A 15,350-nucleotide genomic window follows, 5' to 3' on the forward strand; every position below is an offset into this window, starting at 1 on the left:
CAAACTGGAGGTTGAATCGTGCGCAAAAGTGTAAATTTCATCATTTTCAAGTTTTCAAATTAAAAAAAAAGAAAACATTTAAATTGAATGTATCTTTTGATATGTGTTCACCCGTTGTGGAGTCATAAAGTCATTTCTAAGCATGAACAATATTTGATCGTGCGTAAAGTAGAAAAAAGTCTTTAAAAATCAAAGCTACAGATAAGATTTTGTTAATATCACAACATTTAGGGTAACTTATTTGAATGTGGCAATAATGATGCAAATACATTAAAAATAAATAAATAAATAAATAAATAAAAAGCAAAAGCAACAAATGATTTTAAAAAATCAGATAGAAACATCGTCTCCACGAACTCCAGAGACGGACACTCGACTTCTCCGAGAAGTCACCGAGGCAAACTATGTGAATTTCATGGGCTACTTTAAGACTGTGATAATTGGATAACGATGATAACTGATAAGCCATAAATTAATGTAGAAGCAGAACAAAGTGAAAGTGAAGGAAAATATGTTGGAATTTTTTCTTTTTTTCTCCAAAGTGGGATTTTCTTCAATTTTGCGCGCAAGGAAAGAAAAAAAGCAGTTCGCCATGCACATAAAGTGAGTAAAAATGAGGAATGTTTGTGAGGTGTTTCCGTGCACTTACGTGTTATTTCTCTCTGGGACAGGTGCTGCGGGTTCCCCTGCTTGCGTCGGGACATCGCCCTGGCATTTACACTGGCATCGCCCGGAGAGCTGCGCTGGACGGGTCTGCTGTCCTCCTCCTCCACCTCCTCCTGCTCCGGCCAAACTGGCCCCGAAAGCGGACCTCTCTGGACACCCACACTGACCGCTGCCCCCCTCGGTGCGGTGGAGCTCTGCCTGGCTCCTGCGCTTCGGCCGCGGCGCTCGGTTGGAGCCCCCCAAAAAAAAAAAAAACAAAAAAAAAAAAAAAACTGTTCTCCCTTCTTGGAGGCGGTGAGGGAGGGGTAGTCCCGATGTTCCCTCCGCTGCTTCTACACCATCAGTCAGATGATGGAGGGGATGGAGACGTGTGAGGACGCTGGAAGCCGGTGGTCACCTGCTGATGGTCAGTCTCTACCCAGTGTCCACTGCACGTGCGTGCACGGCCACACCGGACACCAGCAGCCCTTGTGCGTGGAGATGGACGTCTGGAAATAAGTATCCAGGTCTCTTCACCTGACGCCAAAGTGAGGACTCAGACTTGAACTCTCCAAGTCAAAGCCCAGTACTGGTGTGAGGACAGAGTGGCAGCCTCTTTTGTGTCAGTGCTGAGTGCGGAGTCCCGCATCCCTGGACTGTGTGCGTCTCTGCGCGGCTCTCCGGCTGCTACGGTGGGAGAAAACTCAAGTTCAAGTGCGGACGTGACGTTCAGTCTGCGGTGAGAAGGGAGAGTGGAGACTGAAGAGCACTGGGGGCGACTAGTGGTAGCTTTCACACACACACACACACACACACACACACACACACACACACACACACACACACACACACACACACACACACACACACACACACACACACACACGCCCTGACGCACATACCGGGCGGTGCAGCGCGCGAACGGCAGCACTGGTCAGAGTCCCTAAAGTCATCTCCCGAGGAAAAGGAGGCGGGAGTGCGCTTTATCACGAATAAAGTGAGCCCTGGAGTGTCAGCAGAGGCTCGTGCACGGGATGCTGGACGTTCCGCGCTTTATTAGGTGTCACGCGGACTTTGAAGGTCGAAAACGCACCGTCTTTTACGCACGGCGCATTCACCGCACAACTTTAAATGTGTTTACCTGTTTGAACACTTCACTCACCGTTTGGTTTTCTAAATCCAATTCATGCAATGACTTCACAGCGGAGGCCCGTCATTTCACTGAAAGGTCGACATTAAATCTGTTTAGACTTACGTAAAAACCAACTTCTTTTATATTTTACAATTACACTTGCTTAATTTCATCAACTGTTTTTTGATAGGAAAAATCACTGCAATTTTCACTTTATTTATAGTTTTACTTGTTTTTAAAATGTCATTAGTTTTGGCCTCTTACAATAATATATAATAAATTATGATCTTATATTGATCCCACGTATTCAAGTGGCGCGTTTTTTTTTTAATTGTTTATCAAATGGATTATTTATTTTAGTCTCAGTCATTAGTGTGTATTTAAAATACATTTTAAAAACACAAAAAATAAAAGTTATACTTGGTTTACAGTCAAAAAATAAATATATTATATTGTAGATTTTACAAGTATAATGGACTGTATGTTTGATTTAGTGTTTGGTTAAAGATCTAAAAATAGTTCTTATAGGCATTGTATGCAAGTTGTGTTTAGTTAAAACAGAAACAAAAATGCTAATTTTTTTTTTAGCAAAGTTAATGATTGCGTTGTTTTTAATATTGCGCATGAATGCAATGTGTTTAACTTCTCCATCAGATGCAACTTTTGTGACAGTGAGTTAATTTTAATGATTCAGGCCGATGGTGCAAGGTGAGTGCCGACCTCGTATCAGCACCAAGTGCTCCAGGGAGAGAGAGGTATGATGTGCTCACATTTCCATTCTCACTCCACCCTGTGCAGGAATACAAGGCGGTTCTGACGCAAAAAAAAAAAAAAAAAAAAAAAAGGGCCAAAACCAGTGACTTGGAGAAGAAACGTGCGTGTGAAGTGGTGAGGGGTGCATGCACGTCCTGAGTTGCACTGAGCAGTGTGAGTGGAAGCCGCTGAGCTCAGATTCAGATTAGAAACAACATCAGCGTTGGTTTGAAAGTGGAGATTTGAAGCAGCGGCCAGTCAGCCTCGATGGAAGCTGCAGCTGCCAACACCTTCATCCCTACAGCACGGCTTCTGAGCTGGATTAGCTGCTATCATGTTCCAAAAAAAACACACTCCCTCTCCTCTTCATCTGCATCTGCATGTCTGCATCCCAACTTGGTCGCTCCTTTCTCTCCATCCTCCACCCTGCGGCTCGGAGGAGGATGAGGAGGAAGCTGCATCTATAGTAGGCCTCTATCTGGTTCCTTTCATCCCCTCATCGCTTCTACACGCCTGTGGTTTGTTCCTGGGTCAGGTGTTGTCAGAGCAGCAGATCATCCAGAGAACGCATCATCCACCATGGCTTTGTATTTGGACTTCTCACCATGTCTTCTTCTTGTTCCATGCATCGCCTCAAGTGCTGGCGCCTTCTTCTTCTTCTTCTTCTTCTTCTTCTTCTTCTTCTTCTTCTTCTTCTTCTTCTTCTTCTTCTTCTTCTTCTTCTTCTTCTTCTTCTATTCCATCATATCTTCACGGGGCTCATCTCATCTCAGCTGCTCGGCTGTCTCCCAACAAGCCCCCCCCCCAAAAAAAAAAAAAAGGCCTCTGCTTTTATATCCTCATCAGTGTATACTATATGAAGCCTTAAACAGATTTCCCATGCTCATTTACTGGGGAAAATGAAGTGGATTGCAGGTTTTGTCCAAATGTCTTTGTCACACACACAACAGGACACCCACTTTCATTTGGGAGGGATACAAGTGATCACCGTGTCAAAAAAAAAAAAAAAAAAAAAAAAAACAGGCGACAGAGAGAATTACGTTGAAATGTAAATCATTGTCACTTTTAAGGCACATCTCTCTTTTTTTCCATCCCCTAATGAACATATGTGATTAAAGCTGCTTTGAGGACGGAGAAAGAGAGGAAGAGACTCCATTTATGTCGCACATATACACACGAGGGAACACAAGTTTTCAGGTGTTTTTTTTTTTTTTTTTTTTTTTACCTTTAACATTGCATGGGAGTTGTTCCCGCGCTAATAAATCAGCTGTGATTGCAGCTTTCCTGTGTTCCAGAAGCATTGTTGACATTTCAGGGGCCATTTCTGTGCCATCCAAAGATGTGAAATCCTCCCCCTTTTTTTTCTCCCCTTTTTCCTTTTTATAAATTTATTTATTTATTTATTTATTTTTAGCAGGAATGCTGAGTGCCTTCTGTGGGGAAGTGACACTTCAGGCCAACATCACTATCTGGATGTGCTCCTTGTCCTTGCAACCTGATTGGCTCATTAGTCAGATGGGCGACAGGTGCGATCATTCCACTTTCTTATTGGACGTTTTTTCGAAGGCGATTTCTCACTTAAAGGCCATCAGCGTGAGTTATGGTGAATGGCTCCCGGCATCCTGCTTTTGCCCTTCCTTCATTTGCATATATATATGCGGCTGTTTGTTTTTATGTTAATGCTAAATAAGCCCCTTTTTTTTTTTTCTTTTTTTTTTTTTTTTAAACTCCCCCCTCCCTCTCCCCCTCCCCTCTCCACCCGCACTCATCGCCGAGGCCTGGGCGGTTAAATTTTAATTAGACGGATGTGTGGAGGTGTCCTTTGGAGTTTTAAGATCACTTTGCCAACAACTGTTCACCACTAAACTGCTAATATTGATGTTTATGTGTTTAGATGCAGGCTGGCAGATAAAGGCAGTAAATGTGCTCGCCGAACAAACCGCACAATTATTTCAAAAGCAAATTGAGCGACTTTGTCCTTTGATCAACTTAAATGTCCTTTAGGGAGTCAAAGTTTACTTCAGGAAAATGGTTCACTCAGCCATGGGAATGTTTGCATTTGGGTCCATGTCTGCGGAGTTTGCATGTCCCCCCCCCCCCCCCCAAAAAAAAAAAAAAAAACATGCATCCATAGGTTTTGGATTATATATCCAACTACATGTAGATGATGATTGCATCAGAAGTGCTGACCTTTTTTTTTTTTTTTTTTTTAATTGATAATGGACAAAACTTGCAGAAGAAGATGCTTCACATTTTTCTACCAATGAGCAGCTGACATGTCCTCCTTAACTGCAGCCATCAAGTCTTAATGTCAGCTTCATCCATTAAAAGGGTGATTTTCTTTCGTTGTTTTCTTTATTTTTTTTATTTTTTTATCCAGTCATCAGTGATGGAAAGCAGATTAGAGAGGCAGGTGCTGAGGAGGAGAGACAGAGCATCTCTGCGCTCCTCCTGCTGGCAACCATTCCGACCAGTGATGCAACACCACCCTCTATTGGTCAACGAGTGCTAGAGTCAGACACTGTGGTTCAGTGTGTGTGTGTGTGTGTGTGTGTGTGTGTGTGTGTGTGTGTGTGTGTGTGTGCGTGCGTGCGTGCAGAGATGATAGTAACGTACTCACGTTACTGTAATTGAGTTGCTTTTATGGGTACTTGTACTTTTCTGAGTATATATTACTAAGTCAGTCATTTTACTTGTACCTCAGTATGTTTTAAAAATAAATAAGTAAAGTCATTTGTTACATTACACCCAACCGTTATTGAGTAAATTATTATTTTTTGTGATTTTTTTTTAAATTTTTATTATTGAACATAATCCATATGTTCTTAGTCATACACCATTTCTGATCAACGCCACTTTCTTGGCTTTAGGTTGGGGGTTTCTTTACCTATAATGTATTTACCCACATGGCACTATTTTAAAGCTCATAAATGTACTTAGAGTCTGAGAATTTAATTTATTGGTGTTATTTTTTTTTTTTTTTTAAAAGAATTGTACATTTTGACAAACCTTTTATTTTATTCAGATGCCTTTGTGGAAAATAAACTAGGTCCCAAATGTGCAAGATTGTGTCTTTTCCTTTCTAAGTTTATACATGAGATGTTTACTATATGCAAAGGAACCGTGGCAAGATTTATTACCTAAAATAAACTTGGCGGGTGACAGTAAATTGTAACTTTTACTTTAAGTACTATTTAATTGAGCTACTTTTTACTTGTATTTGTGTATTTTATGTATGACTTACTTGTACTTGAATATATCTTTTATCAAGTAACAGTACTGGATATATCAGTACTTTTTCCACCTCTGTGTGTGTGTGTGTGTGTGTGTGTGTAGCAGATGATTGATCACTTCCAGTGTCTGTGTCGCTGTGTGTCCTGTGCATCTGCGTAAAGCCCTCTCTCCGCGCCGCTCTGCACATCAGCTCTGCACACAATTGTAGGATTAGACCTCTTGCGCTGTGTGTTGTTGTGGTTTTATTAAAGCAGCATTCATCGGCGCTCATTATTGTGTGCTCTGAATGTAGTCTTAAGTGAATAAAACGCTGCTGTGATCGTCTCGGCGTGAGCCGGGGAGCGAGCGTTTGAGGGGCTAGCGAAGTAGCGCAGAAGCCCTTAAGCACAATTACAGATATCAAAGTTGAAATTATTCCATTTAAAGGGGAAATGCTAATGATAGATTTATTTAGAGCAACTTAGCAGCACCGCTGAACTCTCATTACCAGCGCACACACTCACAAGAACACACTCTTTCACTTACCGCTCGCACTCCTAGGCCTCACCCTTTTTCTCCTTTCCTCCTCTCTTTTCAAAGGAATTTATTTTCAGAACCGTTAATTGCACCACAATTATAGCAGTTCTTAATGTGCGTGTTGGTCATTATTCATTCTCATATAATGAGGCAGAGAGAAGAAACAGTAAAAGGATGTGTTCTCAACTCCTAGCGTAGCGTCCTAATTAGCTTTACTTTCAATTAGAGGCTATAGATGAACAAAGCTGGCCTTCAATGGTTCAGAAACAGGAAGCGTCATTCAAAAAAAAAGCAGTTCATTTTAGAGTTTTTAAACAGTCATTTGCGTTTAACACAATAGTTCTGACATAAATAACACTAGTTACCTTTTCTTGGTTGTGCCTGTTTGAGCTTTGTTACACGGTGCATTGCCTCAAGTGAATATTTGGCCTTAAGAAATTATGGGCGATAAACATGGAAAAGTGAGGTCTTGAGATAGTACTCAACTCAACTTTATTTATATAGCGCAACAACAACAAAGTAATCTCAGAGCGCTTCACAATTTTTTTTTTTTTTTGTATAGGAAGGACTCTCCAGTGGAACCAGGTTCAGAGGTGGCAGCCATCCACTTTGACTGGTTGGGTTTAGTGGACAGAAGGGCGAACAGAATAGGATAAAAGGATAGTCCATCCAAGTGTTCCAGACTAGTTGAGCCGCGAACCATCAATCAGTCCATCCGAGTGTCCCAGGCTAGTTGAGTTGCGAACCATCAATCAGTCCATCCAAGTGTTCCAGACTCGTTGAGTCGCGAACCATCGATCAGTCAATCCAGGTGTTCCAGACTAGTTGAGCCGCGAACCATCGATCAGTCAATCCAGGTGTTCCAGACTAGTGGAGCCGCGAACCATCAATCAGTTCATCCAAGTGTTCCAGACTAGTTGAGCCGCGAACCATCGATCAGTTCATCCGAGTGTCCCAGACTAGTTGAGCCGTGAACCAATGATCAGTACATTCGAGGGTCCCGGACTAGTTGAGCCGTGAACCATTGATCAGGAGCCACCAGCTCTGACATCAAGACACCTGAAAAGAAAAGAGAGCCCTCGGACGGCGAGGAGAAGGCACAGACTGCAGGGGAAAAAAACATGATACGCTATGACACACTCGTTCTTAGTGGTTAGGCTAATATTAATATTAAACGTCGTGCGGCCTCCCACATGCTCTGATTGTACCATTACAGACAATGATTTGTCTTGTAATGGACGCACGTAGTGATCTCGACGATCGCGATCAGTACAAGATCACTAGAAGATGGAGCTTGTCCTCTTGAATTATCGCAACTATTCAGTGTAGCAGAAAATACACTGAAGATCTTCAATATGCTCTGATAGGGAGTTTCCAGTTAGCCTAGCTGTGTTTAACCAAATTGTTCCAACTTAAGTAATGAAATAGCATTAAACTTGCAACAGGGACTGTAAACTAACAGTAATAGAGGGAATGACATGACCAGCAGAGGTTGTCCAGAGGTTGTCCAAACAGCTCCAGCATGCAGAGGTGACACAACTTAATGTGGAATCCATTCCAACTCTTGCACATAGAGCTGTGACACCAACAATGTCCCTGTGTCAACGGGTGAGTGCCTGGTGTTGGTAATGTGAACTCAAGTACTAAAAGGGCTATTTAGATAAAGGCCGATGACCGTCTAACAATGCAAGACTTTACTGCCAGGTTCTGCTGTAGCTTTTGCCCCAAAAGCCAGAAATATTTACGCTGTAACTTCCAAATGCTCTCAACTGCTTTAAGAATATGTAACTAACTGGTAATAACATAACATTCCTAGTGCTGATTGACTTACATTATGTTTGATTTGTAATTGTTACACTAGAACTCTATAGTGCATGTGTTGTTCGTGTGTGCGCTTCTCTTACGGCAGCCTCCGTGTGGGCTGTGGTGACACTGTGTTGTTGCTGCTGCTGCTGCTGCTAGATTGGTGTGTGCACATTGAGAGAGAGAAGAGCTGCAGTAATATGCTTTTAACAGTGCATGTTATATTACTGTGATATTGCTGTCAGGCTAACGTTAGCTTGTTTGCTCCTCTAAGGGAGGGACTTTGGAATGTTTGGAGGCAGGGCAAGAGCGCAGCAAGGAGAGAGGGGGAGGGAGGGATCTGAGAGTTGTGAAGTGCACCTTTAATGCACTTCATTAGACTCAGTGCGGAAGCCAGGCTAAATACACAACACGGTGGGAAACAAGAAATGTGCCTCTGTGATGAAAAGGAATGTTTTTATTTTCATGCGTGCCAACATGATTTTCATGCTGCAGGACACGATTTTTAAAGCCATGTATTTTGATTGGAAGTTATTTCTTGCAATTAAATCTCATAGTAACATTATGGGGTTTGGTTATGGTTAGGTATGGGGTAAGATTATGTTTAAGGTGATAAATCCCATTGACATACAATGGCTTGCCATTTGTTCCCAGCAGCTGTACACAAACTCCAAAAAATGTGTGTAACGCAACGCAAAAACATTTTGTGTCACACAGCACGAAAAATATGAGGAAATTGTGTTGGCATACGCACAAAAAATTACATGAAGTCATTTTTGTGATACACTACCAGGGAGAATATTTTCTGCTTTGGAATTTCGCAAACTGGCCACCAAAATCTACAAAAAGCAAAAATACTCACAATGGCTCATTAATATCGACCACAGACAACCAGGCCCAGCTCTGCTTTTAAGCTAAAAAAAAAAAAAAATAGAAAATGGCTAAAGCAGGCTTTGTTGGCACCCGGATAGTGAGCCCACTTCCACATAAGTCCCAGGAGAATGCTGAGGGAGAGCAAACAAAAGAGTGAGGGAATGCATGCTCTCACACACAAACGTTGGCATCTGATAGATTCACCCAACGCTGCCAACGCTTTGTGTTCTCCACAATTAGCTCCGTCCTCAGATGCCCATCCTAAAACCAAAACCAGGGTGAGCCAAGTCCTCGCTTTGCTGTTGGAGAACCGTTCACGTGCTTTTCTTTCCCAGTGTTGACACAACTTTTGGCTGCGAACCTCCCACTTTGTCCTGTTATGGAAACCCAATTCACTCGCATGTGTTCCCACTTTCTGTTCGAGGGGGAGCTTTAATGAGGTCGGTTAACCAATAAAGATGACAGCAGGCGGTCACAGTGCTACTCCAAGCTACAAGATGACCCAAACGCAATATATAATCTCACAAAAGTGCTTTTAATTGAGTTTACAGATGAAGGTAAGGACAACAAATCTCACAGCGGTGACAGATTGCACACAAATACAGCCGTGGACTCCACTTAAGTTAGCAAAGCCGTGCCGTTTTACTGCTCACCTGCACTGTGGGGTGTGTGGGCTTCAATTTCAGAAAGCATAATAAAATGTAATGGCTGAAGTTTGTCAGCAAGGTGAGCATGCAGATAAACACAGCGGTGAGGAGGAAGTCAAGGTGAGACGTGTGAATATATGCTGAAATGATCAATACTGAAGAAAGTAGTTGTCAAAGTGTTGTACACGTGCTCCTCACACACACACACACACGCACACACACACGCGCACACGCAGCGAGAACTCAAGAACTCAGTGTTATTTCATGTAAATGAAGCTGAGGTTGAGCCGTTATCAGGCTGACTGTGGTGTCAGGGTGGAGAGAGACAGAACCGAGTCGATCCATCACTCTGATGAATGAGCGAGAGGGAAAGGAGGGAGACAAACGGAAAACTGGCGAGGAGAAACTATTTGCTTCACACGCAGCACATGGTTTTATTAAAGAAAAAAGGGAATTACAATCATGTTGATGTTGTGCAAAATGATGCTTCCCAAACCACTTTCAGAGCCAGAGATCCTTTACAAACCTGCTGCATTACCTACTTCAGACATGTTTGACCAGAAACACATCTTTGGTTTTACCAAAAGAAAAAAACGTATAGCTAACAGGGCAGCTACTATGGGTTTTTGTAATTTTTATGCTTAGTTTTTTAGTGTTTGTGATATCTGAAGTACTTTTTAGGGACTTACTATAGCCTTCCTCAGTTTTGAATTTTTTTTCACAATTTTTCCATTTATAGCCTTTAATCTGAGCATCAGTGTTTGACGGATTTACGTAATTCTTTTTTGCCTCACCGAATCTTTATCTCTTATTTATGGTGGTTATTGGAACTGCACTAGTTTTTAGAGACTCACTAAAGCCTTACTTCTTTCCTTCTTTTTTATTCACATTTCGTGATTTGTATGCCTTACACATTTTAGGGTGTTTGTCAAGTAGTAAGATTTTGGGTGTTTAACGGATTTTCTGCATTTTTTTTTATGCCTTACTGCAGCGTTAGCTCCATTTTATGTTTATCATAACTGTTAGTTATAGCCTTACCTAAACATTTTTATTTTATTTTTTTTTTGCCATTTTACCATTTTTTATGCCTTACTTGAGCCTTACCTTTGAATTTAGGTGATTTTCAAACATTTGTCATAAAACAGCCTTGCCTCAATTTTTTTTTTTTTTTTCACATTCTGCCATTTTCATGCCATAATAGCTTTATCATGTTTTGGGGGCATTTGTCAGATTTTGGTCATTTTTTTTGTGTCATATCTAAACTTTACCTTTGTTTTTATTTAAATTGGGCTTTTGCCTTTATTGGTCATATATGTTGTTCCACATATATGAAATTTGTCCTCTGCAATTTTAACCCATCCCTGGTTTTTTGTGACTTCATTGAGTTTCTCTGTGATTTTTTTTTTTTTCTCTTTTCACATTTTGACATTTTTGTGCCTTACTATATAGCCTTACCTCCGAACTTGGGTGGTTTTTCAGACTTTCGTCATTTTTTTCTGTTCTGCTTTGTTACAGGTTCATTTTATTATATTCATCATAACTTTTCTAGATTTTAGGGAGATACTAGAGCCTTACATTTTTTTTACATTTTGCCATTTTTATGTCTTACGATAGTTTTACATGTTTGTTGGAGATTTGTCATTTTTTTGTGCCTTACTGCACCCTTACCGCCATTTCATGATGTGTATCATAACAATTCTGGTTTTTGGTTCCCCTACGGGCCTCTAGTACCTTGGGCCATGGTGAGCAGGCTTGTAATCGGGGGGTCACCGGTTCAAATCTCACCCGCGCCATCACTGTGGAATGTTGAGCAAGTCCCTTAACCCCCAACTGCTCCCTGGGCACCACACCGTGACGGCCCACCGCTCCCCAAAGGATGGGTCAAATGCAGAGAACAAATTAAATATATGTGTAAAAAACATATATGACGATAAATAAAGGCGAAAGCCCCAAGTCTTCTTCGTCTTCTTTTAGAGGGACTTATTTGAAAAATATATTTTGTCACAATTTGCCATTTCTATGTCATGCTAGCTTGACCTCTGTTGTATAGTGTTTTGTAAAATCTAAACTATTTTTTTTTGCCTTACTGCAGCCTTAACTCAATCTGTTTTATAGTGTTTGACTTATCTGAACTAGTTTGTCCCCTCCGGTTTTGGTGTTTGTTGGATTCTCGTCATAATGCAGCCTTACCTCTCATTCATGGTGTTTATTATAAATGCACTCGTTTTTTTTACCCGCACAAAAAAAAAAAAAAAAACCAATACTAATCTTTTCACAATATTTTGCTATTTTTATGCGTAAAGCAGTTCTGCTTCATTTGCTGTCCTTCGCTGCCCTCTCTTGGTGGCTCTACTTTCAGATCGTCCTTGCCACCAAGCTTTTATTCAGAAGCCTGATTTGTGTGCATGCTTCATAGACTTCCTCTGGTTGTTCCCAGATAGCACGCATACGTCTCTCCGATGTCGGCCTCCGATCTTGGCATTCTACTCCTAATGCGTCAGTTTGTGTTTTTTCCCCCCAAATCTGTGATACCACTTATAAAATTGTAGAACTGTAAAATGTCACTTCAATGAAGCTGTTTTTGTGCTGGGGCTCTTTTGGCTATGCTGCTAAAAATACATTTATGATCATGAACTGTGTCTCTCTTTATTTTTTCCACGCATAATAAGCTATTTCGTGGTAGTATATTGTTTTTTTGTTTGTTTGTTGTTGTTGTTGTGATATTGCCATATTCCTATCACATTTAAGTAAATACTCGACTATGGATATGGAGATATTTACTATTTGAATGATCCGAGCTAAATAATTGTTAATATAAGCTGTAGAGAGACCGCGCTGAGCATCTTTAATCCATCATCCAAACATCGGTCAAACTCCGATGTCTCCGTGACGTCTCCCCATTGAGCAAACGCTCTCCATAATACGTCTCGCCGATGCAACTTCATTCATTGTGCCGACGTCGGAGAGATGTATGTGTGCTGTCCAGGTGGTGATTGGTCACTTGATGAACCGTCGACTTTAGGTTTTCTAATAAACTCCGCATTCTTCAGCCCACAACGGCTGCGCTGTCTTCCAGCCTATCTCATATTTACCTCCCTCTTGTTAGATATTTAACGTGACAGTCAGGTTACTGGGCAGGAGGAGCCCCCTGTGCCACAAGTCATTATATCATGTAATCCGTCCACCTGAGTATTAGGGGACGCCGCCACAGAAAGCGTTGATGTGGTCAGAGGAAGCACAGACACACAGTGGAGTCGAGAGCGGTGCTAGGCAGGTCTGAACGATTCTGGGTCAGGACTGGGAGGTCTGATGAAGATAAGGTAGGACACAGGGCCTTTTCACCGCTCACTGGTCAACACACCGCTGAGCCTGGCCTTCGCATGTGTGTGTGTGTGAGGGGATCAGGTCTGATCTGAGCTGATTTTGTCGACTCTTGGTCCTCTCAGCTGCATCTCCTGACAGGCCGTCACACCGTAACCAGGACAAGAACCAGGGAGGGGGTAGAAAGCAATAAAATAAGGAGGGAGAAGTCACTCTGCATCACTCTAGTGTTGTAATTACTTTTTAAACTTTAACTAAACTGACATCAAATCAAATCAGTGTGAACATTTTAAACATATTAGATCCACCCCTACTTGTTTACCAATTAATCTGTGTGCTTATAAGCTAAAGATAGCAGGTATTTTAGCATTCAAGTTGAAAAATAGATAACTAAACTTTTGTTGTTGTTTTGTTCCCTTCTCCCACCCAAGAGTAAAAAAATAAAAATGAGAGAAAAGCACACAAAATGAGAAAACAAAAACAATATATAAACACAAAGCGTCAACCAAATAGACAAAATAAGAGATTTTTCCTGGGCCCTTAAGATCACATAATCACATTTTTTTGGCCCCCACTGTGATACGAGTTAGGAGAAGTGTTTTTGTAGTTTTTACAAGCCAATCAACACCAAGGACAAGCAAACTATTCAATAAAAACATTTAAAGCTATGAAAGGAGAGGGATATATTATTAACATAAATTTACACTAAAATATTAGATTTTATTAATAGAAAACACTTTTAATGTCTTTTTTCTTTATTACCTTAAAGAAAAAAAATGCAGTATTTGTTAATCTAAAAGTAAGGTTGATGTAATCTTCGCCCAGGACTCCATTGAAAGAGAAGTTTTTTTAAATAATGTAATTTGGGATATTCCTGATTAAATTAAAGGTTACATTTATATAAACTATAAAATGTAAATATTATGATAGCTTAAATACAGAGGCTCGTCTGTCCTACCATTGCTACCGAAAAGGACAAAAAGTGAACCACACGCCCTCAGAGAGAGATAAATTACAGACAAACACTTCAAGGTGACAAGGCTTTCACAACAAGAACATGCAAAGCAAGGAGGCCACGTTTGTGTGTTTGTGTGTGTGACCCAAATGTCCTCCAATGCAGACGTCCCTTGTTAAGACTGTTACGAATCATGTAAGTGATTGATCTACATGTCAGGTGACTAAGTGGTGCTTTGTCCACGCCACAGGTCAATTAGTGAGTGTGTAACAGAGTGAAGAGAGAGTGAGAGGAGACGCTTGAAACAGAGAAAATTGTCTTTATTTTTCTTAAGTCTCTCCGTGAAAATTACTTTGAGAAGTGTAAGACTGCATCTATGTGTTTTTTTTGTTTATTTGTTTGTTTGTTTAAAAAAAAAAAAAAAAAAACTTCAATGATGTGGAGTACCACAAGGCTCGGTCTTGGGCCCATTTTTCCTTCTTTTCTGTTTTAAACTAACTAACTTGAACATGTCATCATCAAATTTTCATGCAAAATACACTTACCTACACTTCTTTTTAAATATCAATGAATTACTATTTGAGCACATGCCACGTGCTTATAAACTTTTTTAGGTATTCAGCTTAGTTATTACTCAAATGTGTTATCCAAACATGCTGATTTTAAAACTCATTCAAGCCTCAAATAATATTACATTTCTCTCTGTCAAAACGTTTCTTCATGTTTTATTCATTCAGCTTTACATTACAGGCAACTCCAGAGTAGTACTGTGGAATTACGAACCACTCAGAGCTTTAATGAGGCCAAGACAGTAGCAACTCACAATTACATCCAAACCAGTTGAGAGAACCCTGAAAAAGCCTGGCACAGACACAGGAAGTCAAAACTAGTCAGATATCTATTATACCATAGGGATTCTCACCTCTTACACAACTATAAATCAGTTAATTAAATTGAAATCTATGTGCGAGGAGCCTAAAGATGAAATCGGTGTAGAACTATCATGACTAGTATAGTGCAAAGTAAGCTAGACTTTATTCTTTATTTATTTATTCAACTTTTGGCCCTCTTACTGCTGGTACCTGCCTCTAGCTCTCAGCGGGTGCTAGCCGGGTTACACCCTGGACAGGGCACCAGTCCATTGCAGGGCTTTTTTGAAGTCAAGACAAATAATTGCATGGGTAAAGGAAAAACAAAGACATCAAGTGACCTGCAGCAGTAAGTTGGACTGGTAACACTTTACTTCAAGTTTTATAGATAAGGCTGACATTATGCTGTCATTATCTGGCATTAGCATGAATAAGGTGTCATGAAGGCTGTCATTAAGGGTGGTTCGCTAAATTATGACACCTTTGGAGCTTTGTTGGTGTTTTTTGGGTGAGATGGAGGGATCTAGTGGGGTTAGGTAGGGTTAGGCAGGGTTAGGCTTCGGTAGAATTAGTGTTAGGTCGGGTTAGGGTTAGGTAAGATT

At 40.8% G+C, this 15,350-nt stretch overlaps 1 protein-coding gene across 3 annotated transcripts in view; it reads right to left on the reverse strand.

The window, feature by feature from the left end:
- Positions 1-1,380, reverse strand: part of bcl11ba (BCL11 transcription factor B a) — a 42,665-nt gene extending 41,285 nt beyond the window's left edge. For all 3 annotated transcript variants that reach the window (XM_028437376.1, XM_028437377.1, XM_028437375.1), the window contains exon 1: positions 650-1,380. In XM_028437376.1, coding sequence (XP_028293177.1) covers positions 650-704 — 55 coding nt within the window. In that variant the 5' untranslated portion in view covers positions 705-1,380. The remainder of the gene's footprint in view (positions 1-649) is intronic.
- Positions 1,381-15,350: the final 13,970 nt, after the last annotated feature.

The sequence above is a fragment of the Gouania willdenowi genome, chromosome 22 (genome assembly GCF_900634775.1).
Source record: "Gouania willdenowi chromosome 22, fGouWil2.1, whole genome shotgun sequence".
In the NCBI taxonomy this organism is placed as follows: Eukaryota; Metazoa; Chordata; class Actinopteri; order Blenniiformes; family Gobiesocidae; genus Gouania; species Gouania willdenowi.